The 25,239-nt window shown below is 38.8% G+C and overlaps 1 protein-coding gene across 15 annotated transcripts in view; it reads right to left on the bottom strand.

Annotated features, from left to right (window-relative positions):
* ORC3 (origin recognition complex subunit 3) overlaps positions 1-25,239 on the bottom strand; it is a 95,249-nt gene that overhangs the window by 53,560 nt on the left and 16,450 nt on the right. For all 15 annotated transcript variants that reach the window (XM_089332920.1, XM_089332918.1, XM_051854484.3 and 12 more), the window contains 7 exons: positions 23,472-23,576; positions 22,038-22,189; positions 19,948-20,081; positions 17,618-17,777; positions 14,637-14,750; positions 10,554-10,687; positions 9,972-10,035 (listed from right to left, as the gene is read on the bottom strand). In XM_089332920.1, coding sequence (XP_089189046.1) covers positions 9,972-10,035; positions 10,554-10,687; positions 14,637-14,750; positions 17,618-17,777; positions 19,948-20,081; positions 22,038-22,189; positions 23,472-23,576 — 863 coding nt within the window. The remainder of the gene's footprint in view (positions 1-9,971; positions 10,036-10,553; positions 10,688-14,636; positions 14,751-17,617; positions 17,778-19,947; positions 20,082-22,037; positions 22,190-23,471; positions 23,577-25,239) is intronic.

Here is a 25,239-nt window from a genome sequence, read left to right on the forward strand (position 1 = left end):
ATGGACCTAAAAAAAACATACTTACACTAGACTACTAGTTGCCACTCATGTGTAATATACTCTGAAGTCAATCATCTCCAACCTTATCAATTCTATATAAAATTCATATAAAAATCATTTGTATATTATTTTTACTTATATGACATGGCCTAACTATCAAGTTACAGTTCTTCTATTTAAAGAAGAAGCCAATGTGTATATAAAACTTAAATATATAGATAAAGAAAAAAATGATTAGAATTACATTTGCCATGAGGCACTGCTTTTGCAATGATTCCTTATATCTATAGTATTTACCACTTGTGTGTCAAGAATTATATGTACAGGGATAAAAAGTGACCTCAAGATTTAAAAATAAATAAATAAAAAGGCATGTAAAAACTGTACAGTTCTTTTCAACGAATTCACTGTTCTTTAAAAGCTGATAAAACAGATTATATTGATTTTAGGATTAAGAGGCATCAGCTAGGAATACACTTTCTAATTTATTATCTTGCTACAACTAAGCCTTCTTTTTCTGATTAGTGAGAAGCATATTCCAGCTTTGTAACAGAGTGCCAAATCAAAGCTTTCTTTCAGCTCTTCCAAAGCCTGAGTGCCAGTCTTCTCATCTGTCTCTGCCTTTTGTTCTCTGTATTCCTACTAACGCAGTTTAGATCGGGAGAAGCACTTGATGAAAGGTTTGGATTTAAATTGCCAGTTCTGACACACTAGGCTAATCCTTGCTCATCTGATTGTTTGACAGATTGCAGCTGTTTCCCTTTTTCCTTCTCTTTTCCAATGATCATTTTTAAAAAAAAAAAGATTTCCTCCTCCTTCTGCCCTTTCCCTCTGTCAAAAGAAAAAGATAGAGGTGAGGGCAAAGGTGAAAGGTAAGCCTCCACTAAACCTGTAAACTAATTTTGTCCTTTTGTTCATGAATCACCATGATAAGCCCACAGATTGCTGAAAAGAAGTCTTTGCCCTATCATGAACTGAGATAGTTCATTTCCTCTCTCTGGGCGACAGTTCTTCATTTGTAAAATGAGGTTGCTGAATCAGGTAATCTTCCTAATAAGCAGCAGTCTGCTATAATCCTAAGGCATTCAAGATTTACTTCCCATACGCAATGAATTTAAAATTTAGTTAGACAAATAGGCATAGACATGAAACATTAACAAGTCAGAATAATAAAAGTTCAGCTGTCAATTCAGGGTACTAACTTTTTTACATAGTATGGAGCTTAGTCTGTAAATTCTGAAATTAAGGAAGATTTGAATATGAATATATAAACTGATTTTCTTAAATAACGTACACAGAAGTCGTTTCTTAAGCCCCCTACAAATTATCTTCACTATTAACTTGTCACAATATTTCAAAACCCTATTTCTGACTTCTCAAACATGTTTATGTCAGCTTATACTAATTCTCAATGATGTTTGTTATACAAAGTGCATGGGCTTTGACATCAAGCCTGGGTATTAAAGCCAGACTTTCCATTTACTAATTGTGACACGTTAGACAGGCAAGTTACTTAACTCTTTGTGACTCTCATGCATACAAAGGGAAAAACATCTGTCTTAGGTGGTTGCTATGTCTCACAATGAGACATAAAAAATACCTACTAATTGGGAAGAGCTATTAATATTCCCCCATCTCTCCCAACATTTGTACTTATCAGAATATTCCACTAATTAAGAACCTTCCCAGCATTTCAAGGCTCAATGTTTTTTAAATATCAGATCATTGTGAAACTTATGCAAACAGGATGTGTTGCCACAATCTTCAAAGCTCTCCATAAAATCTGACTTAAACAGAATTTCAAACACAATAAAAATTGCATTGTATGTAATTATGGTGCATTTGAATATTCTGCATAAGGCCCTTTAGACAGCTCAGTTTTTTCATGAAATATATTTTCACAAATTAAATGTTTTAAAAGTTAACAAAGGTAAACGGTTTGATTACCAAAGCAACACTATGGGGCAAAACAAGATAAATTCTGATCCTGCTTTTACATCTAAAACCTATAGTTACGCTTCCAATCACATGGTAATGTCAAGGAGGACACTGCATACATGTACTGAAATGTCACACTTTAGTTCATAAATATATAAATTATTACTAATTTAAAATTTTCAATTAAAGATAAAGCCATAACTTAAAAATGAAACAAAATCTATACTTGTCTACCATGCTAGCTTACCTATCTTCAATTAAACCTAATTTAGTGCCAAATCTAATTTATACTAACTTTTTAAAAAGGGATCTTTTTTTTTAAAAAAAGATTTATTTTATTTATTTGAAAGACAGAGTTAGAGAGAGAGGTGGAGACAGAGAGAGAGGTCTTCCATCCGCTGGTTCACTCCCCAGATGACCACAACGGCCGGAGCTGTGTGGTCCGAAGCCAGGAGCCAGGAACTTCTTCTGGGTCTCCCATGTGGGTACAGGGCCCAAGGGCTTGGGCCATCTTCCACTGCTATCCCAGGCTATAGCAGAGAGCTGGATCAGAAGAGGAGCAGCTGGGACCAGAACCAGCGCCCAAATGGGATGCTGACCCTTCAGGCCAGGGCTTTAACCCGCTGCGCCACAGCGCCAGCCCCAAAAAGGGATCTTATTGTCAGAAAAAATTATTACTAACTTGTTTGGTCAAGCAAATAAAAGCACAGCATTGTAGAGCCAAAAGGAACCACAGATTATGTGGTTGGAGTGGGCCTACCTGTTAGGAAATCTGTTGGGACACTCAGATATCATATTGGAATTCCTGGATTCCAGTTGTGGCTTTCCTCCCAATTTGATTCCTACTTATGAGCACCTAGGAGGCAGCAGATGATGGCTTCAGTAGTTGGTCCATAACAACTACTTAGATTGGGTTCCTGGCTTCAGCCTAGCCTACCCCAGCCCTGGCTGTTGCAGGCATTTGAAGAGTGAACCAACAGATGGAAGCTTTCTCTCTCTCTGCACATCAAATAAAATAAATAAATATTAGAAAATAAAGATGAAATTTATAGATTTGGAAGTTGTGGAGTCATCAGAAATTTGATTAATGGCAGCCTATACAAGATTAAACTTAGAACCTAATTGTCACTTGCCGGAGTAGACATTTTGGTCTACAAAACTGGGGACACCCTACTGAGAAATGAGAAACTGTATAGGACTTTCAGCTACACAAGACCTTAGTTTAAAATTTCTAGAGAATCTTCTACAAATGCACTTGGTTCAGTCTGCTAAGTCTGTTGATTATGAGTATACTTTAAAAAAAAACCCATTCCTGAAGGTTTTTAGTTACAAAGCTGGCATACTGTTTGAAGCGGTATCTATGAAATTAATGGTCCATACTTTTGAGGGAGTTAAAAGTGGTTTTTTTGGTTTTTTTTTTTGGTAATGAGTCCAGCAAGAGGATAACTGAAATGAATCATTTGTTTAGGTTGGGTCTTGAGAAAGAGACAAAGGGAAACAAAAATCAATGCTTCCTTCTAGGGAGGCAGTGAGTTCAGCAATTCTGAGTGGTCTCCAAACCAGCAGCATCAGCAGCATCTGGGATCTTACTGGAAATGCAAATCCTTAGGCCCCTCACAGAACTATGAAATCAGAAAAGATGGGGCTGGAGCTCAGAAACCTATTTTAACAAGCCCTCTGGGCGACTGTGATGCACAATGAAGTTTTAGAACCACTGATTTAGTTCATCAAGAAAGAACAAAGTAGATTTTTAAGGCAGAAACATCAAATGTTAAGAATATGAGGGGCAGGCGCTGTGGCGCAGCAGGTTAATCCTCTGCCTGCAGTGCTGGCATCCCATATGGGCACCGGTTCTAGTACCGGCTGCTCCTCATCCCATCCAGCTGTCTGCGATGGCCTGGGAAAGCAACAGAGGGTGGCCTAAGCCCTTGGGCCCCTGCACCTGCGTGTGAGACCCTGAAGAAGCACCAGTCTCCTGGCTTCGGATCGGTGCAGCTCAGGCCGTTGTGGCCAACTGGGCAGTGAACCCTAGGATGGAAGACCTTTCTCTCTGTCTCTCCCTCTCACTATCTGTAACTCTACCTCTCAAATAAATAAATAAATCTTTTAAAAAAGGAATATGAATTTCTCTGGAGTTTACTCTGAGGTCTATCTCTACTCTAGGGTCTATCTCCTAGAAACAACCCGAATATGGCAAATGGGTACAAAATGATAAGCTCTAGACTGCGCAGGTCTATATAACAATATAAGACAATATGAGAGCGGCAAGATGGCGGAATAGGAAGGGAGCACACTGATAGTCTGGGAAGAGACAGTTTAATAAAAGTGGAGATATTGCAGGTTCAAGGAAGAGTAGGGGAAGAAACAGCAGAGGAAATTCTTCCAGAACTGATTCATGGTGGACCTGTGTGGAGGGCGTGGGATCCCACGGCTTGGGACACCAGCAGCAGAATGAACACACCAGCACTGGAACATGAGGTGAGCCGAACCTCAATAGCCCCAGACACCGGCGGGCAAGCGGAAAGAGGGAACGAGGCTTGAAACCCGTGGGGAAAAGTTCACCAGGCTAACTAGAAGAGAGAGGAAAAAAAAAGTGACCAATACGGACACGAGTTTCTCTCCCTCCGCTCACCTCTCAAAGGCAAGCAAGACAAAGAGCAGGCACCATTTTGGACATATGTCAGAAGCAGCGCAACCTCAGGGCTACACCCACCCTCAGCCAAGCAGAAAAACCTGACTCTGGGAGGGGTGAAGTAACAGGAGATTGGGACCTAGTGAATGTATGGTGCTAATGAACTGAAACTGTGAAAAAAGAGATGGTGGGTGAAAGAACTCACAGAATTCACGTCAGTACTCTCCAGAGATGCTACAATTCAGCAACCTTGGCAACCCAGTGGGAGACTGCAGGAGAATTTGAGCCCACACTGAGGGCAGCACAGATTCCCTGTGTGGTCCTTGGAAAAGAGCTTCCGATCTCTGGCTCCTGTGGGTATATCATTCTCCTGCTAACTAAATTCAATTCCGCTCAGCTGTGTGGAATTACTTCCCTTCCGAAACAAAACAAAACAAAACAAAAAAAAAAGAAAAGAAAAGAAAAAGAAAGAAAGAAAGAAAGAGACAGAGAGAGAGAGAGAGATTTACCATTTACCACGCCTAACCTGAGAGTGTCAACTTTGGCACACCCTTAACCCTGAAGAACCAAACAGAGCTCTCAGGCCAGCCCATCTCAAGCCTCTAAGGCTCCATCAAAAGCAGACAGTCTACTTAATACAGTCATAGTATAACAAGAAAAAAACACCACAGCGAGGGAAGAAGAATCCAAAGAATATCTCCACAATGCCAAGCAACAAACGCAGAAACTGAGGAAACAAGAACAAGGAAGACATTATCACGCCCCCAAATGAACAAGACACCCCAAGCCAAGATTATGAAGATGATGAGATGGAAGAAATGCAAGATACAGAATTTTAAAAATTTATGATAAGAACATTTAGAAGTTATCAAAAACAAATACATGAACTACAGAAATCCATACAGGACAGGACAGAAAATCTCTCTCATGAAAATGAAATCTTAAGGAGGAATCAAAATGAAATGAAGAAACTAGCAGAACAAGAAAGTGTGATAGTGAAGAGAAATCAAAATGAAATGAAGAACTCAATAGATCAAATGACAAACACATTAGAGAGCCTTAAAAACAGTCAGTGAAACAAAAGAGAGAATATCAGAGTTAGAAGACAGAGCACAGGAAAGTATACAGTCAAACCAAAAAAAAAAAAGAAGAGGAAATTAGGAATCTAAAAAATATTGTTGGAAATCTACAGGGTACTATTAAAAAACCCAACATTCAGGTTCTAGGAGTTCCTGAAGGCATGGAGAGAGAGAAAGGATTAGAAGTCCTTTTTAGTGAGATACTTGCAGAGAACTTCCCGGGTTTGGAGAAGGACAGACATCCTAGTTCATAGAACCCCTAGTAAATATGACCAAAAGAGATCCTCACCACAACACATTGTAATCAAACTCACCACAGTGAAACAAAAAGAAAAGATTCTAAAATGTGCAAGAGAGAAACGTCAGATTACTCTCAGAAGATCTCCAATTAGACTCACAGCAGACTTCTTATCAGAAACCCTACAAGCTAGGAGGGAATGGTGAAGCATAGCCCAAGTACTAAGAGAGAAAAACTGCCAGCCCAGAATATTATATCCTGCAAAGCTCTCATTTGTGAATGAAGGTGAAATAAAGGCCTTTCACAGCAAACAGAAATTGAGAGAATTTGTCGCCACTCGTCCAGCCCTGCAAAAGATGGCACAGGCAGTCAAAGCCAAAATTAACATTTGGGATTGCCTCAAATTGAGAAGTTTCTGTGCTTCAAAAGAAACAGTCAGGAAAGTGAAGAGGCAACCGACAGAATGGAAAAAAATATTTGCAAAGTATGCAACAGATAAAGGGTTGATAACCAGAATATACAAAGAAATCAAGAAACTCCACAACATCAAAACAACCCACTTAAGGGATGGGCCGAGGACCTCAATAGACATTTTTCAAAAGAGGAAATCCAAATGGCCAACAGACACATGAAAAAATGTTCAAGATCACTAGCAATCAGGGAAATACAAATCAAAACCACAATGAGGTTTCACCTCACCCCGGTTAGAATGGCTCACATTCAGAAATCTACCAACAACAGATGCTGGCGAGGATGTGGGGAAAAAGGGACACTAACCCACTGTTGGTGGGAATGCAAACTGGTTAAGCTACTATGGAATCAGTCTGGAGATTCCTCAGAAACCTGAATATAACCCTACCAAACAACCCAGCCTACTCACTCCTTGGAATTTACCCAAAGGAAATGAAATTGGCAAACAAAAAAGCTGTCTGCACATTAATGTTTATTGCAGCTCAATTCACAATAGCTAAGACCTGGAACCAACCCAAATGCCCATCAACAGTAGGCTGGATAAAGAAATTATGGGACATGTACTCTATAGAATACTATACAGCAGTAAGAAACAACGAAATCCAGTCATTTGCAACAAGATGGAGGAATCTGGAAAACATCGTGCTGAGTGAACTAAGCCAGTCCCAAAGGGACAAATATCATATGTTCTCCCTGATCGGCGACAACTAACTGAGCACCAAAGGGGAAACCTGTTGAAGTGACATGGACACTATGAGAAACAGTGACTTGATCAGCTCTTGTCCTGACTGTTGATGTACGATGTAATACTTTATCCCTTTTAGTATTTTTTTTGTTCTAGTACTATTGGTTGAACTCTGTAATTAACACACAATTATTCTTAGGTGTTTAAATTTTAACTGAAAAGTGATCCCTGTTAGGAATTTGGAAAACATTATGCTGAGTGAAATAAGCCAGTCCCAAAAGGACAAATATCGTATGTTCTCCCTGATCTGTGACAACTAACCGAGCACCAAAAAGGAAACCTGATAAAGTGAAATGAACACTATGAGAAACAGTAACTTGATCAGCCCTTGCCCTGACTGTTGATGAACAACTTAATACCTTATCCCTCTTAGTATTTTTTTTTGTTTGTTCTACTTAATACTTTTGGTTGAATACTGTAATCAATACACAGTTATTCTTAAGTGTTGAAACTTAACTGAAAAGTGATCACTGTTAAATATAAGAGTGGGAATAAGAGAGGGGAGAGATGTGCAATTTGGGACATGCTCAAGCTGACTTGCCCCAAATGGTAGAGTTAGAAACATACCAGTGGATTCCAACTCAATCCCATAAAGGTGGCATGTACCAATGCCATCTCACTAGTCCAAGTGATCAACTTCTGTTCACAATTGATCATAATGATAGGACTAAGAGCCAAAGGGATCACATAAACAAGACTAGTGTCTGCAAATACTGATAGAATAAAAAAGGGAGAGAATGATCCAACATGGGAAGCGAGATACACAGCAGACTCATAGAATGGCAGATGTCCTAAACAGCACTCTGGCCTCAAAATCAGCCCTTAAGGCATGCGGATCTGGCTGAAAAGACCATGAGAGTATTTCAGGCATGGAAAGCCAAGACACTCTGGCAAAGAAAGAAAGAAAGAAAGGAAGGAAGGAAGGAAGGAAGGAAGGAAGAAAGGAAGGAAGAAAGGAAGGAAGAAAGGAAGGAAGAAAGGAAGGAAAAAAGAAAGGAAGAAAGAAAGGAAGAAAGGAAGAAAGGAAGAAAGAAAACCCTAAATGAAAGATCTCCGCGAGTGAGATCCCAGTGGAAAGAATGGGTCATCAAAGAAGGAGGTACCTTTCTCTGAAGGGAGGAGAGAACTTCCACTCTGACTACGACCTTGTCTAAATATGATCAGAGTCAGTGAACTCAAAAGGCTTCCATAGCCTTGGCAACTCATGACAAGAGCCTAGGGAGATTACTGATGCCATAAACAAGAGTGTCAATTTGTTAAGTCAACAATAGGAGTCACTGTGCACTTACTCCTCATGTAGGATCTCTGTTCTTAATGTGCTGTACATTGTGATTTAATGCTATAACTAGTACTCAAACAGTATTTTTCACTTTGTGTTTCTGTGTGGGTGCAAACTGATGAAATCTTTACTTAATATATGCTAAACTGATCTTCTGTATATTAAGAGAATTGAACATGAATCTTGATGTGAATGGAAGGGGAGAGGGAGCGGGAAAGGGGCGGGTTGCGGGTTGGAGGGAAGTTATGGGGGGAAGCCATTGTAATCCGTAAGCTGCACTTTGGAAATTTATATTCATTAAATAAAAGTTAAAAAAAAAAAAAAAGAAGGAAATAGCCTGCATTGGGGACTGAGGACTTTCTATACCGGTCTGAAAAGGTTATGAAGATTATTAAAATAATTAGTGAACCCAGCTTAGAAGTGGTTTTATATTACGGCACAGAATGGATTCTACAATGGATATAATGTTTCATAAAACCCATTAGCAATAATTTTTGAGACCTCACAAAGGAAGTAAATTAGTATTGAGAACTATACAGAGCACATGACTTCGAAGATCTAGCATTCTGTTGTTCAAAATTTGAAAATAGTATTTATTACCAAAATACACGGGCTTACCTTCAAGCTCATCTAAATTTCATTAAAATTTTCTAACAACTTTTTCCTTTAAAAGACACAAGGAGTATGAAAATAAAGGAAACTACATATTTCTAAATGTGCACCAATAAGTCTTATTAAGGAAAATTTAGGTACTCGTATATTCATACAACGCAACAATTATGCCACTTTTTATTTTACTGATAATGAACAAAGTACAGAATCGTGTGTACAATACACTGATCTTTTGTAAGAAGGTTAGAACCTTCAAATATATATAATCACTTGTATATATGGATATGATCTCTAGAGATGATACAGAAGAAACTAATAACACTTGTATTCAGAGAAGGGGAAACAGGCAGTTGGAAATCAGAGGTGAAAGGAAACCTTATGACTAAATACTTGTTGTGTCTTTTTAATTATGCATTGTGTCCAACTATTACTTGAGAAAGAAAAAACCCTTCTTTTGATATTTGCTATGTTGTATGATTGATAATTTTTTAACCTCATTACTTCTTTCTAGGTATTACATTATCAATATATAATGATATGTATCTTCAAGTCAAATCTGTATCTGCTTAGCAATGGGTGCCTGGCTTTCTTCATGTATTTATTTATGAAACCTTTAAAAGAACATTAAAACGAGATTGCCAGCAGATTCCTAAATTGTTAGTGGAAAGAGAGCCATAGAGCAGATCTCAGAGATCTGAAAGTGCTTTCAAAACATACTGCAGGAGCAAGCCAGTGTTCTAGTTAATAATTTTAATTGATTAAAAAAAAAATCTCTCTTTTACAGTTGAGATGTTATGATTTTAATATTCATATTCTGAACTGATAATCAAGACATAGTTCTTCATTGTATAAATATTAGAATGTATAGATATGTTTTATAAAATTGACTCAATACATGTTATATGCATATTCTTTTTCCTGAAGGGAAAAACAAGAGAACGAAACTGAAACAAACACACTCACACTCACATTCCTACCTTCAAAAATCTTTCATTGGTCAACAGTGCAACTTGCTTTTCTGATGCTTGCTTTTCCACATACCTAAAATTTTTACCATCCCATACACAAAAAGACAAAGTTAAAAATTCTACATATTTGAATAGCATAATGGAAAAAATAACTACTAGAATGATGGTCACATTTTCAAAAATAAATTCAAGGTGACAGTCATAGTTTAAGAGTAATTTTTAACTTCTTAAATCAGCGGTACTTATAGTCCTGGGTCTAATTATGAAGACCATACCTCCCAGAAATAGGAAATGTTATTTCTAAAAAGTAAGTCTGGCCTATAGCCAAACCACCCTAAACGTGCCGGATCGTGCCTAAAAAGTAAGTCTGGAGAACCCCCAAATTATGGCCTTCTATAAAAATATATTTTATGCCAAATTTTCAAATCCATCAAGGAAATCCCACAATTAATGATGGAATAGTTTAGTATTGCTGTAAATAAAATTAAAAGTCTATTATTCCTTTTCCAACCTCAAAAATAATTGGATGTGATCCCTTAATTTGCTATAAACTCTATACAAGATATGTTAAATATGTATTTTTCCTTTTACCTCCGAAATGATGGGAGACGTCGAATGTTTTCACATTGATTAGCTGATAAAAAATTTATCCTTCTCTTGGCTTCTGGGAGATTACAGCACAGAACACTTAGGGGCTGGGAATAAAAATGCTCTAATAGAGAAAGCTGAAAGAAATGTGAAGATTAAATATATTTATTATATTTTGGCAGTAAATCTTTTGCTTTATGTCTGCTCAATTTTAAGTTCATTTTCTAAAGAGCAAAAAGATTATGGTGTTAATATATTTAATAATGTCACAATAACACTGCCAACAACACATAAATGGGATTTATACCTCCAATAGTTTAAGGCTGTATTATGTGGACAAGTTCACAAAATGGTAATCTCTGAAATACAAACTAAACAAAACTAATATACATGGATAGATTATCATCTGCAGAAGCAACTCATAATAGTTATAAATGTGGTATGGATGGGAATGGGATGAGACCTAAGTATCTAGGTCCTAAGTATTTAGGAAGCCAGCAACCTAAAATCAGCGAAACAGGGGCCAGTGTTGGGCTCAGTGAGCTAAGCTGCTGCCTGCAACACTGGCATCCCATATTGGAGCACTAGCAGCTCTATTTCCAATCCACCTCCCTACTGATAAGCTTGGGAAAGCAGCAGACAACGGCCCAAATACTTGGGCCCCTACAACCCTTGTGGGAGACTCAGATGGAGCTCTAAGCTCCTGGCTTTGGCCTGGACCAATCCTACAACTGCAGCCATCTGGTGAGTGAACCAGCAGATGGAGGACAACTCTTTTTCTCTCTGCCTTTCAAATCAATAAATAAATCTTTAAATAAATAAAATAAAATAAAATCAGTGCAAAAAAAAACTGGTCAGTTGTAATAAATAAAGGGGCTGGCATCCCACATGGGTACAGATTGGAGTCCTGGCTGTTCTACTTCCAATCCAGCTCCTGGCTGGTGTGCTTAGGAAAGTAGCTAAAAATGGCCCAGGTCCTTGGATCCCTATAGCCATGTGGAAGACCTGGAGGAAGTTCCTGGCTCCTGGCTTGAGTCCGGCCCAGCTCTGGCTGATGAGGCCATTTTGGAGTGAATCAGAAGATGGAAGATCTCTATCTCTGTCTCTTGTTTCCTCTCTGTAACTCTGCCTTTGAGGTGGATAAATAAGTCTTTAAAAAGAAAAATGCTACAATGGTAGAAGCTATGGCATCTGATAGCAAAGAATAATGAAAATGTAGCTTTTCTTTCTTCATTTTTCTATTTTTTAAAGATTATTTATTTATTTGGAAGGCAGAGTTACAGACACAGAGAGATCTTCCATCTGATGGTTTACTCCTCAAATGGCTGCAATAGCCAGGGCTGGGCCAGGACAAAGCCAGGATCCTGCAGCTTCATCTGGGTCTCTCACATGGGGGCAGGGGTCCAAGCACTTGGGCTCTCCTCCACCGCTTTCCCCAGGTGCATTAACAGGAAGCCAGATCGGAAGTGGAGCAGACAGAACTCGACTGGCACCCATATGGGATGATAACATCATAGGTGGTGGCTTACCTCAGTATGCTACAGTGTTGGCCCCAATTTAACTTTTTACATTTGGTTTTATTTCATGGAAGAAAACTTGGTACAGTTATCTGGTAGATATAAGTATTCCAATAATGGAATGCCGTGGTCTCCACAATGGGAGAGGAATGATTTTCCAAATTTTAACATGCAAGATATAGATCACCAAACTACCCAAATGTTCCTTATCCTAGTTCTAAGCAATTTTCTCAAGAAAGTTTTGTTTTTCCAGATAATCTTGAAACCAGAAAGGCAGTTCCTTAGTGGAGAAAATACATTCTAACACTGGAAAACAGCATTTCCCACCACAAACTAATGAATTAATACTTTAGGTTATGTAACAATCTTAAAATATTAGCTCACCATGAATCAGTAATGGTGAGCTTTATCTGTCTTAGGTGAACTGATAATGAATTGCTGAGCTTATAGAGCTGAGAACAAGATATCCAAGATGACAGGAAATGGCCCAAATAGTCCATTTGCGAAGGCTGTAAGGCAAAGGGGCCTGCCAAATTTATAAACAAGTACAAATTAGACTGTAACTGCTCATGTCAAGTACCAATGTCCAATCCATTTGCCAATCTAAAGCCTGTGTGTCACCTTGCTCCTATCTTACACATCTTATTTCCTTATTGGTCAGGATCTGTTAATTCTGTCTCATCCTCAAATTTGTTTTCTGTTTTCCAGTTCCACTATCACGCTGATTCTTTTCACAGATTTCCTTTCCTCTACTTTTTGTCTTTCCCTGGAATGTTCTGCTATTGGCTGAGCTAGTTCCTATAATTTGGGATACAATTCCATCCTGTGCAATACCTTGGAATGCTTCTTTTACAAAACTGACTACTCTGTGGATTGGTTTACTCTTCTAATTCGCTCACTGAACAATGTGCACATTGAAGGCAAAGACTTATTTTCCTTCTGCCTCCAAGGGTCAGCATAATGCTGGGCTTATAGTAGGCTCTCAATAAATTTTCATCAGTGAGTGAATGAATGAATGAAAGAAGTAATTTAGAAGGTTATTAACTATATCTAAATCATTAATTTCATAAACTGCTAAGGTAAATGTTTTCTTCCTTTAAAATATTCTTTAGGGGCTGGCACCATTGTGAAGCAGGTTAAGCTGCCCACCTGTCACACATTCCCTATAGGCACTGGTTCAAGTGCCTGCTGCTCCACATCTGATCCAGCTCCCTAATCAAACGCCTGGGAAATCAGCAGAAGATGGATCAAGTGCTTAGGTCCTGTACCCATGTGGGACACCTGGATGGAGTTCTAGGCTCCTGGCTTTGGCCTGGCTCAGGTCTAGCCACTGCAGCCATTTAGGGAGTAAACCAGCAAACAGAAGACTTTTCTTTCTCTGTCTCTCCCCTTCTTTCTGTCAACTGTCTTTCAAATAAATTAAAAACAAAAAAACAAAAAAACACTCTTTTTAAAAAGTCAATGCTAGGGATGGAGGGTAGAGTGGGAGATATTATGCTTCTAAAACTGTATATATGAAATACATGAAATTTGTTCCCTTTACATAAATAAAATTTTTTTTAAGAATAATAAATTAACAAAAATAAAACCCATCTAAGCCAAATGCATACAAAATAAATAAAATATATTTGCAGGTTGTAAAAAAAAAGTCAATGTGGAAAAAAAAATAAGGATACAGATTACCCATAAAAACCAGTGCAGTTTTTTTATGTAGAGGAAGAATATATGTGAGAAATAATTTAAAACCTTCAAGGCACTACACAAACATAATAGCATATTGTATTCTGGCACTGAAGGTTACTAATATCTGCCATGAACTTGATAAATGAACTTGACAAATGGTATGTGTTCACAAGGTCTATGTTTTGCTAAGATAACTTAGGTAGTGGTCAAGAAAGGGCAGTAATTTTAACCTTTGACCAACTGGAGAATGGGTTCTTTGTTAAGAATGAGAAGACGTTATAAAGCCAAATTCAAGAATTAGCTTCTGGCAATTTGTGAAACCCTGGTGAACATACATTCCCCATATATAAGAATAAATACAAATGAATACATATGACTACACACTCACACACACATACACATACATGTTTAGGGGACATAAAACTACATTCTACAATCTACTTTTGTATGGCTCAGGAACTAAAAATGTGTTTTTTTTTTAACATCTTTAAATGGTTATGAAAGTGGTAGCAACAGTAATGACCAAAGCAAGCAGGAAAAGCTGAGAAGATTTACTGTTCGGCACATTACATAAGTATGTTGACCCCTTAGATATGGTATTTCATGGGTAAAGTGCATAAACTTTCATCAGATTCTCAATAGCCAAGAATTACTAGAATGGTAAGAGGTCTTTTCCATCACTGATATCCTAATTATTCCCTATATTTTACTATAGGGTAACAAAGGAACAGCAGAATCTAGAATAAAATAACTTGAATTTTCACATTCTACATTGTGAAATTTAAGGCACTTAAAATGCCTTAATTATTGCAATACACAGACTGAAAAAACATACAAGTTACTTAGAATTAGTTGTAGATTTTTAAACCCACTAGTATCTTCTTACCTGAAGTCCTTTTATAAAGTTTTGAATTGAGAAATCATGATACAAAAAGATGTTGGTCAAAACCTGCAACACTTTTTCATTCACTTTAAAGGGAAAGTGAGTTGTAAGAAGTAGCTGAAAGAGGTGGGGCAAGGGCAAATTCCTTGTTAATATTTTTCCTTATAAATATGAAGCATAAATAATTAAGCAAAAAATGCTACTATGACACAGTAAATATGAAAGCTGTAACACAAAGTAGCTATTTTTAGGTGAAATATTAACTGAAATTTTAAGTTCAATCATATAACAATAACAACAATAAAAAGCTATTCATACTACATGTTCACAACTCTCTGCCATATTTAATTTTTAAAAAGACTGCCTGTGGGATTGGCGCTTTGGCGTAGCAGGTAAAGCTGCCACCTGCAGTGCCTGCATCCCATATGGGCACTGGTTCGAGTCCTGGCTGCTCCACTTCTGATCCAGCTCTCTGCTATGGCCTCGGAAAGCAGTAGAAGATGGCACAAGTTCTTGGGCCCTTGCACCTGCGTGAGACCAGGAGGAAGATCCTGGCTTCGGATCGGCACAGTTCCGGCCATTGTGGCCAATTGGGGAGTGAACCAGCGGATGGAAGACCTCTTTCTCTCTCTCTGCCTCTCCTTCTCTCTCTGTGTAACTCTTTCAAATAAATAAATAATTTTTTTTTTTTTTAAAAAGACTGCCTGACAACTGTATAAACATTTCCCCTGATCAGAAGCCACCAAAGAATTTGCAATTGGTAATTTCTTTTTCATTCCTACTGATTCAAAGACTGAAGAACAACATATTATGTACTGCTGAATGCCAAACACAAAATTTACTAATGTATATTTTTTAAATGCAGAATAGCTAAATTTGTTATTATTTGGTTAATTTTCAGTGGCCCTTAGAGAGATTTTACATCTGAAAATGGACAGTCAGGGGCAGAGTTAGCCTACAAATTAGGAGGCTGGCCTCCCGCATCAGAGTTTGCAGGTTCAATATCTGGCTCCAGCTCCTGATTCAGCTGACCCTGGGAGGCAGCAATGATGGTCCTAGAACTTGAGTTCTTGCTACCTACTTGGTAGACCCAGATGAAGTTTCTGGCTCCAGGCATTTAGGGAGTCAATTATTGCTGTCTTAGAAAGATGGATGGATGGACGGAAGGAAGGGAGGGAGGGAGGGAGGGAGGGAGGAGGGAAGTGAGTGAGTTAAAGAGGAGAAAATAGAGGAGAGGGGAGGGGAGGGGAGTGCAGGAGAGAGGTGAGGCAAGGAGAGAAAAGTCATATTAGGCTTAGTGTAGAAGGTCAACAGAATTTCACTACAACCAAACACTTCATACAGTGGTGAATGGTTCAAGTTCTGGGTATTCTGCTTCCAATTCAACTTCCAATGCACATCCTAAGAGGCAGCAGATGATTGCTTAAATACTTGGGTCCTTTATACCCATATGGGAAACCTGAACAGAGTTCCAGGCTCCTGGTTTCAGCCTGGCTCAGTGCTGACTGTTGCAAACATTTGGGGAGTGACCCAGTGGATAGAAAAGTTCTCTTTCCCTGACTCTCTTTCATGTAAAATGAAAAAACATAAATTTTAAAAATCTATTAAAGTGTCAATAAATCAGATGAATAATACTATTATGAAGAGTAGAAATGGTTAATAAATAAGGTAGTCATTAGTTTACCTCACAAAAACAGCATAAAGCACATCTCAAAGGAGTTGCTTCTCGGGAAAAGTTTGTGGAAGGTCAACATCAAAGTGTCCTATTTCTTTCTTTCCTTTTTTTTTTTTTTAAAGATTTATTTGAAAGGTAGAGTTACAGGGAGGGGGAGGGAGGGAGGGAGAGGGAGGGAGGGGGAGAGAGAGAGAGAGGTCTTCCATCTGCTGGTTCACTCCCCAAATGGCCACAACGGGGGCTGGGCCAGGCTAAAGCCAGGAGTCAGGAGCTTCTTCCAGGTCTCCCACACAGGTCCAGGGACCCAAGGACTTGGGCCACCCTGTGCTGATTTCCCAGATGCATTGGCAGGGAGCTGTGTCAGAAGTCGAACAGCAGGGACTTGAACCATCACCTGGGCTTTAAACCACTGTGCCACAGGGCTGGCCCCCAAAGTGTCCTATTTCTATTTAAGTAGAAGTTTTATAGTAGCCGAGGTTCTAGGGAAATTTTAATATTTATTTGTTGTTAAGGCCAGCATGATACTCAGTTAGAAAAGGGTCTAATCCAAAAGTTGTACCTCTGAAATTTATATTTCTTAAATAAAAGCTTTCTATTAAAAAAAGTCTATTAAAAACTTCAAATCACTTTCTATAAAATTTAAGAGTTAAAATATATTGCTATTGCTTATAGGAATCTATAAATTCTATAAAATAGTTGTTTTTAAAACCTGTAATTTTGAGGCTGACACTGTGGTAAAGTGGGTAAAGCTGCTGCCTGTGATGCCGGCATCCCACACTGTTGTCAGTTCGAGTCCCGGCTGCTCCACTTCCAATCCAGCTCTCTGTTAATGCACCTGGGAAAGGAGCAGGAGATTGCCCAAGTGGTTGGCCCTCTGCACCCACGAAGGAAACCCAGAAGAAGCACCTGACTCTTGGCTTCGGACCAGCTCAGCTCCAGCCATTGCAACCATTGGGAAGTGAACAAGTGGATGGAAGATTTCTGTCTGTCTATCCATCTCTAACTCTTGCAAATAAATAAGTAAATCTTTAACATAAATAAAATCTATAACTTTATAGGTTTTATAGATATATAAACATATATAGGTACCACTCTTGGTAAAGCTTATTACTTATCTGGAGTTAATTCTATACAAAATTACTTATAAAATGTTATAACAATTATTACATAAAACTATTAAGATAAGCAAAGCGCTATGTTCAGTTTTGCATTCAGAGATGTGGGATACATCATTAACATTTATATTTACAATCCATTCTTGGTAGTTTTTCTTTCCTTCTATTTCATTGGTAAAACTTTTAATTTTTACCTTATCAAGTACTGAAGTCAGGTGCTCCTTGCAAGATAATGATTGGAACAGCTCTATACACAACAGAGATGACACTGCATGAGGAAGCAACCGGTGGATGATAATAGGAGATGTGGCGATACCAAAAATGAGTATTAGTGGAAATTCATGCAGATGTTGACTAGTTTTCAAAGAAAGATACAAAAGTGAAATCTCTTTAGTAAACGTATTTCAATATGCTGTACTGCAAGATAAGACAAGCTTTACTGCACACAGACACTAACAAGTATCATTCCAAATACTAAAATTTTCTAGGTCATTCATTTTCTTCTGTTAAAGTAACATAGAAGTAGTTATTTCCAAGACATTCTAGCTTTGAATTCAATCTATTAATCTATTAATGGTTCCTTTTCATTTTAAAAATAAAAACATAGAGGGCAAGAAAAATCAAATGCCCCACTACTGCTATATAATCTCAAGTGTTAGAAGAGATATTAGATACCATTTAGTCTAACCTCTCCCTCAGAGTCTGTCATACCTACAATCTTCTTTACAGTTAGGCATCTAACCTATGCTTCAATAATTCAGTGACATAGAGCTCCTTAAATACTCAGGGCAACTTATTCTATTTATAAGCATTTCTAATAGACACTTCGTGATCCAGTCACAGTAGCCAAGATTAGGAAACTTTTCTTGGGGTAGGCATTGTAGCACAGTGGATTAAGGTGCCACCTACAAAGCTGGCATCCCTATGAACACTGGGTTGAGTCCTGGATGCTTTACTTCTGATCCAGCCTTCTGTTAATGTGCCTGGGAAAGCAGTGGAGGGTGGCCCAAGTGCTTGGCTTCCTGCCACCTCCATGGAGACAGAATGGAGTTCCAGGCTGTTGGTGTTGGCTTAGCACAGTCCTGGCTGTTGTAGCCATTTAGGTACTGATCCAGCGAACTGAAGATATTCCTATGTCTCTCTCTCTGTAACTCTGCCTTTCAAATAAAAAAATAAATCTTAAAAAAAAAAACTTTTTTACACATATATAAAGTCATCTTAATGGACATCATTAAAAATGATATATCACTTCCTCATATTCTTGAACAAACTGAACACTTTAACACTACCAGAAAAACACAAATAACTTCTACGAGGTAAAACAGCACTATCTTTGAGGACTATTACAAGACAGAGAGCTCTCTATCATGACTAAATGATTTTGATTACTCTCTCCTGTTAGCCACTGCTTTTCAGTGTTTTAGCTATACACAGTACTACCTTCATAGATGTAAAGTACCTCACTCTCTGCCTGTTAAGTTTGTCTTTACTTTTAATGGATAGAGTAGTCAGAAGCCTGAGCTCTAAAAAGTGTAATTTTTTGTAGTTGACTTCCTCAGCATGGTAGGCACATCAGTGTTAGCATGAAGGAAAGTCCTGGCAGCTAGAACTCTTAAAGTCAAGACAAAAAAAATTCTATGAAAATACAAATTTCAAGTGTGTTAGTATATTATACACAGTATGGTTTTAGGCAAATGGAGTTAAGTATTAAGCCAAGTTGACATTTAGAGAAAGTCAAAATATATTAAATATAGTTTTTCACTAGAAATATATAAATCTAAGCTAGTGCTATTTGGAAAATATTCTTGCTTAGTAAAGCTATGTGCAACTCAAAGCCTCTAAGACTGCCTAGTTATCATAAAGATGTAGTAAATTGGGGCCAGCGCTGTGGCACAGCAAGTTAAGCCACTGCCTGCAGTGCCGGCATCCCATATGGGGGCGGGTTCGTGTCCTGGCTGCTTCACTTGCAATCCAGCTCTCTGCTGTGGCCTGGGAAAGCAGTGGATGATGGCCCAAGTCCTTGGGCCCCTGCACCCACAGGGGAGACCCAGAAGAAGCTCCTGGCTCCTGGCTTCGGATCAGCGCAGCTCCTGCCATTACAGCCAATTGGGGAGTGAACCAGCGGACGGAAGACCTCTCTCTCTCTCTCTCTCTGCCTCCCCTACTCTCTCTGTGTAACTCTTTCAAATAAATAAATAAATCTTAAAAAAATGATCTAATAAATTATCTCCATCTGGAGTAGTTTATCCCATTTAATGCACAACAGACTTTGGTGAAATAAACTATACTTTATACTGCCTTACCACGTTCATTAAAAATGGGCTAAGTTTGTGATTCCTGTTCTTGAGTTAAGAAGCAAATGAAAAATCTGAAATGTATTTGAACATTTAATGAAAAAATTTGGTATCATTTTGAGCTTTGTCCAGTTGGACTCAAAACGAAGATTATGCTTTTTAAGGTAAAAGGAATACTTTTTCTTAATAAAAAAGAATTTTGCACAAAACCCAGGTGACAAACCAAATACCTGCTCATTAGTATGAAGTCTTGGAGTACTTTTGTAGTGAAGCTTTCCATATCTTTTAAGATAAGCACAACAGGAGGAGAATGCCATTGGCTAGAAGTAGTCCTCTTTTTGCTTGGAATTTTTGGTTCTGTCTTCTTTTTAAGCCATTATGGAAAGAAGGAGTTAAAAAGTAAGCTTTATCACCCAAACAAAGCTACAGTGCCACATTTGACATATTTCCCTTCACACTTCACAGTAACATTGTTTCTTTTATTTCTTCTATATAATAGAAACTCCTTTCAACAGTTACAAGCAGAATCATTCTAACATGGGAATAATAAACAAGAAGAAAAAGGTGCAGTAAAATTTATAGTGTATATAAAATATTTATATTTTTTTGCTGGGAAGAATGACAAGAAAAATGGGAAGAAAATTTTCAAAATTGATTTTTCTACCAGTAGAAAGTTATATTTTGTTTTGCTTAAGAAGTCCTAGTATTCTTAATTAGAAAGCATAAAAATAGCACTACTTGCTGCTCTGCTATTATGAAATTTCAGGCTTAAAAAGGACCTTAAGGGGTGGGCATTTGGCCTAGTTAAGACATTGGTTTAGCATACACATTCCACACTGGAGGAATACCTGGGTTCAATATACAGCTCTGGCTCCTGACTCCAGTGTTCTGCCAATGCAGACCCTGGGGGCAATGGTGATGGCTCAAGTAATTGGGAGACCTGGACTGAATTCCCCCCGTCTTGGTTTGGCCCCAGCCACTGTGTGCATTTGTGAAGTAAATCAGTGGTTGGAAGCTCTATCTGCTCGTGTCTTTCTCTCTCTGTGTCTCCCACAAAATAAACAACAACAATGAGCCTTAAGTATCACCTGGCCCAAATATAATCTTCTAAAGATTGCTGATATCAACTGTAAGTAGTGTTTGATTCCCAGAAAATTTAAAATTGTAGACTGAATTAATAAGCATTAGTCCCTATATGAAGCAAAATGAAACTTCTCTCATGATGACTGTAGCAAAAACGTTAATTGGAAAAATGTCACCACCTCATTTTTTCCCTAACTTGTCTGGTTACACAGCATCATGAAATAAAGCTGAAGTTTTACATTGCAGTTATCTTGAATCACCTAGGTTATTCATTTTCTCCAGAGGCCATAATGGCAGAATGGAACTTCTTTTTATTTGTCTGTTTGTTAAATATACTTACAGAGTACCAATTCCCCAAGAACTCTAAACATGGAACAACTCAGATTTTCTTTAAAAAAATACATGATTATTCTTCATAGGACTAAGTTAACAGTACGTACTAGCAAGATGGTTCCACTACACAAAAGCAAATATTGAAGAACCAAAGAGATTAAAGTTATAGCCATTGTCACAGAGATAGAATGAACCTAAGAGGTAATATATTAAAGTTACAGCCATTGTCCCAGAGGCAGAATTTGTGGTAGACCAATTCCTAATGCTCTGTTATTCTCATGGGATGACATTTTTCGACAAATAAAATGTTCTTGTAAAAACCTAAGCACTGCCAGCGCCGCTGTAGCTCAATAGGCTAATCCTCTGCCTGCGGTGCCGGCACACCGGGTTCTAGTCCCGGTCGGGGTGCCGGATTCTGTCCCGGTTGCTCCTCTTCCAGGCCAGCTCTCTGCTGTGGCCAGGGAGTGCAGTGGAGGATGGCCCAGGTGCTTGGGCCCTGTACCCCATGGGAGACTAGGAAAAGCACCTGGCTCCTGCCTTCAGATCAGCGCGGTGCGCTGGCCATAGCGTGCTGGCAGCGGCGGCCATTGAGGGGTGAAATAATGGACAAGGAAGACCTTTCTCTCTCTCTCTCTCTCACTGTCCATTCTGCCTGTCCAAAAAAAAAAAATATATATATATATATAAAAAAAAGAACCTAAGCACTTATTGAAAATTAGGCTACACAGTAATAAAAAGAACAATCTGAAATTCTTGTCACTTAAAGAAAACAACCACTATTAAATTAACACTTAATGCTATGTAAATATATTCTTTAAAAAAATACAGTACTGTATCTAATATAATTCTATATCCCAGTCACATCCAATATCTATCTGGGAGAAAATCATCAGTTTATATTTACCTGTGTAACAGTCTTATACCAGTTTGAAAGCAAATCCATTGAACAATGTGTCTTTTTCTGGGTGACCTGAACACTTTCTTCCTCTTTGGATTTTACATCCACACAGCAATTCATCAGTTGTGAGACCAACTTTTGCAAAAAATGTTTTATATCTGCAGAATATAAAAAGTAAGAAAGCTTATTTCCTCTTAAAATTGAAGCCCATTGGGGCTGGCGTCATGGCACAGGTTAATCCTCCGCCTGCGGTGCCAGTATCCCATATGGGCGCCTGTTCTAGTCCCAGTTGCCCCTCTTCCAATCTAGCTCTCTGCTATGGCCTGGGAAAGCAGTAGAGGATGGCCCATGGGAGACACGGAAAGAAGCATGGGAGACCGGGAAGAAGCACCTGGTTCCTGGCACAGCTCGAGCCATTGCAGCCATCTGAGGGGTGAACCAATAGAAGGAAGACCTTTCTCTTTGTCTCTCCCTCTCACTGCCTGTAACTCTACCTCTCAAATAAATAAATAAAAATCTTTGAAACAAAAAAATGGAAGCCCATGAAACTTTGGCAAATGAAACTAATTGAGTAGAATGTGTTTTCCTATATTTACCATCAATGTAACTAATGTAACACTTAATATATTAACTATTAATGCTCATTAGAATCCTAAATTTCATAATTAAGACAAAAACTAAAGTTTTCATGTATATCTATAACAAAAGTGGAGCAAATGTATAAACAGGAAAACTATGAATTATATTAGGACTAGTAAGTATTCAAATTACACTAGACAACAAAGGTTTTCAAGATCCCTAAAAGAACAAAAGTACTATTTACATGAGTTAATTTACTACTTATAAATCATCCTTTATAGTAATTTTTAAAGATGTCTTTAGGACTTTTACTTAATTACAAATAGTATGAATATGAAATATAAGTATATAAAATTCATCTTATCAATGCAAATTCAAATAAATTTTAGTGTATTACATACCCTTTATGAAATGATGGTTTCAGATATCCAAGATTAGTTTGCCACTGGATTATTTTTACCATGGGGGCCTTTCATACTGAGACAATATAATGATTTATGACTATAAATATGAATCTATATAGTCTACTCTCCGTTGGGCTAAAAAAAAAAAAAAAAGAGTTCCAATTTCCCCTATTCTCAGCTTTCTGTTCTAAACCTTTCTACTTATTCAGTGGGTTAAGAAAAAATCTTGAAAAATGATTGGACAACTATGGCTATGATATGGCAGGAACAAGGCCACAAAAAGGATGTAAAAGGTGGTAGAGTACAGTTACAGTAGAGATTACTTTGGGAGCCAGTAGAGCTCACCCTGCCAAAAATGTAGGCTGCTCTTCCTCCACATAAGGGATGAAAAAAGAAGGGAGAAAGAAATGGAAGTTTGTTAACTCTCTTTGAGGTAACTGTGGCATTCATATTTTACCTGGACAATCTTTAGCTTGCAATGAGACTACATGTGGTGTGACATTATTCTGAAGGGCTTCTGTTAGACTTCTGAATATTAATTCATGATCTGTGACATTCACACCTATGGGACAAAAAATTAATTAGCAACATTTTATTAATCATCATAATTTTAGTAATAATTTAACAACAAAAGATACTTAATAAAAAAAACTACCAAGTAAAAATACTTGAAAATATGATGAGTAACAGAAATCAAGAAAATAACACTGCATAAAGAGATATCTATTGGGGGCCAGTGCTGTGCCACAGTGGGTTAAGCCACTGTCTGCAGTGCCAGCATCCCATATGGGCACCGGTTCAAGTAGCGTCTGCTCCATTTCCAATCCAGTTCCTTGCTAACAAGCCTTGGAAAGCAGTGGAGAATGGGCCAAGTATTTTGGCCCCTGCACCAACATGAGACCCAGATGAAGCTCCTGGCTCCTGTCCTTGGCTTGGCCCAACCCTGGACACTAGGCCATTCGGGGAGTGAACCAGAGGATGGAAGACCTTTCTGTCTTTCCCTTTCTCTATCTGTAACTCTACCTCTCGTATAAATAAATAAATCTTAAAAAAAAAAAAAAAAGCATGTTTGAAACTCAAGTAAATTAAACTTTGTTTCTAAAAACTAATGACAAAGGAAACGCTGTGGCATAGTGGGTAAAGCTGCTGCAGGCCTGCAGTGCTGGCATCCCATATGGGTGCTGGTTCAAGTCCCAGCTGCTCCACTTCCAATCCAGCTCTCTGCTATGGCCTGGGAAAGCAGAAGAGGATGGCCTAAGTTCTTGAGCCTCTGGCCCCACATGGAGACCTAGAAGAAGCTCCTGGCTTCAGATGGGCATAGCTCTGGCCATTGCAGCCAACTGGGGAGTGAACCAGAGAATGGAAGGCCTCTCTCTCTTTCTCTGCCTCTCCTTCTCTCTCTGTGTAACTCTGACTTTCAAATAAATAAATAAATCATAAGAAAAAAACAATCATGTGTCGCTCCCCCTCTTCGTGGAGGTACGACACTAGACCCTGCGCTGTTCTTTTGTCTGCTCGGCCCTTCCCGGGTTTGCTGCTGGTCCTTCCCGGGTTGGCTGCCATCCCTCCACCTCCGTGGAGGGGCGGGCCCCTCTGCCACTTTCCCCACTTCCGCAGGGGGGGAGCGGCACACCGCTGGCCGGCTCTCTCGGGGGTTGCTCAGATGTTATCCAGATGTTCCCCTTAGATGTTCCTGGTGCATGTTGTCTCTCTCCTCCTTTATAGTCCTCTTCCACCAATCCCAACTCTGCTACCCACACGCCGAGTACGCTGCTCTCCTCCAATCAGGAGCAGGATCAGCTCCTGCAGGTTATTGGTCGAACTGGAGGCAGCTGTGTAAAAGTTGTTTACTCCTCTCCCAGCGCCATATTGTGGGAGAGCAGATGGATAGAATAAGTCTTAATTCCAGTAACTTAGTCTAGTCCGAGTTGCTCCCAACAATCATGGAATTTTCCTAGTATTTCCAATAATTTTTTACATCATACCAGAATCCAAATGTTTGCTAAAGATAGACCTTTTTTATTTTGACAGGCAGAGTGGATAGTGAAAGAGACAGACAGAGAGAAAGGTCTTCCTTTGCCATTGGTTCACCCTCCAATGGCCGCCGTGGCTGGCGCACTGCGGCCGGCGCACCACGCTGGTCCGAAGGTAGGAGCCAGGTTCTTCTCCTGGTCTCCCATGGGGTGCAGGGCCCAAGCACTTGGGCCATCCTCCACTGCACTCCC

This window comes from Oryctolagus cuniculus, chromosome 5 (assembly GCF_051225735.1).
Source record: "Oryctolagus cuniculus isolate XC-2025 breed Fujian yellow rabbit chromosome 5, ASM5122573v1, whole genome shotgun sequence".
NCBI lineage: Eukaryota > Metazoa > Chordata > Mammalia > Lagomorpha > Leporidae > Oryctolagus > Oryctolagus cuniculus.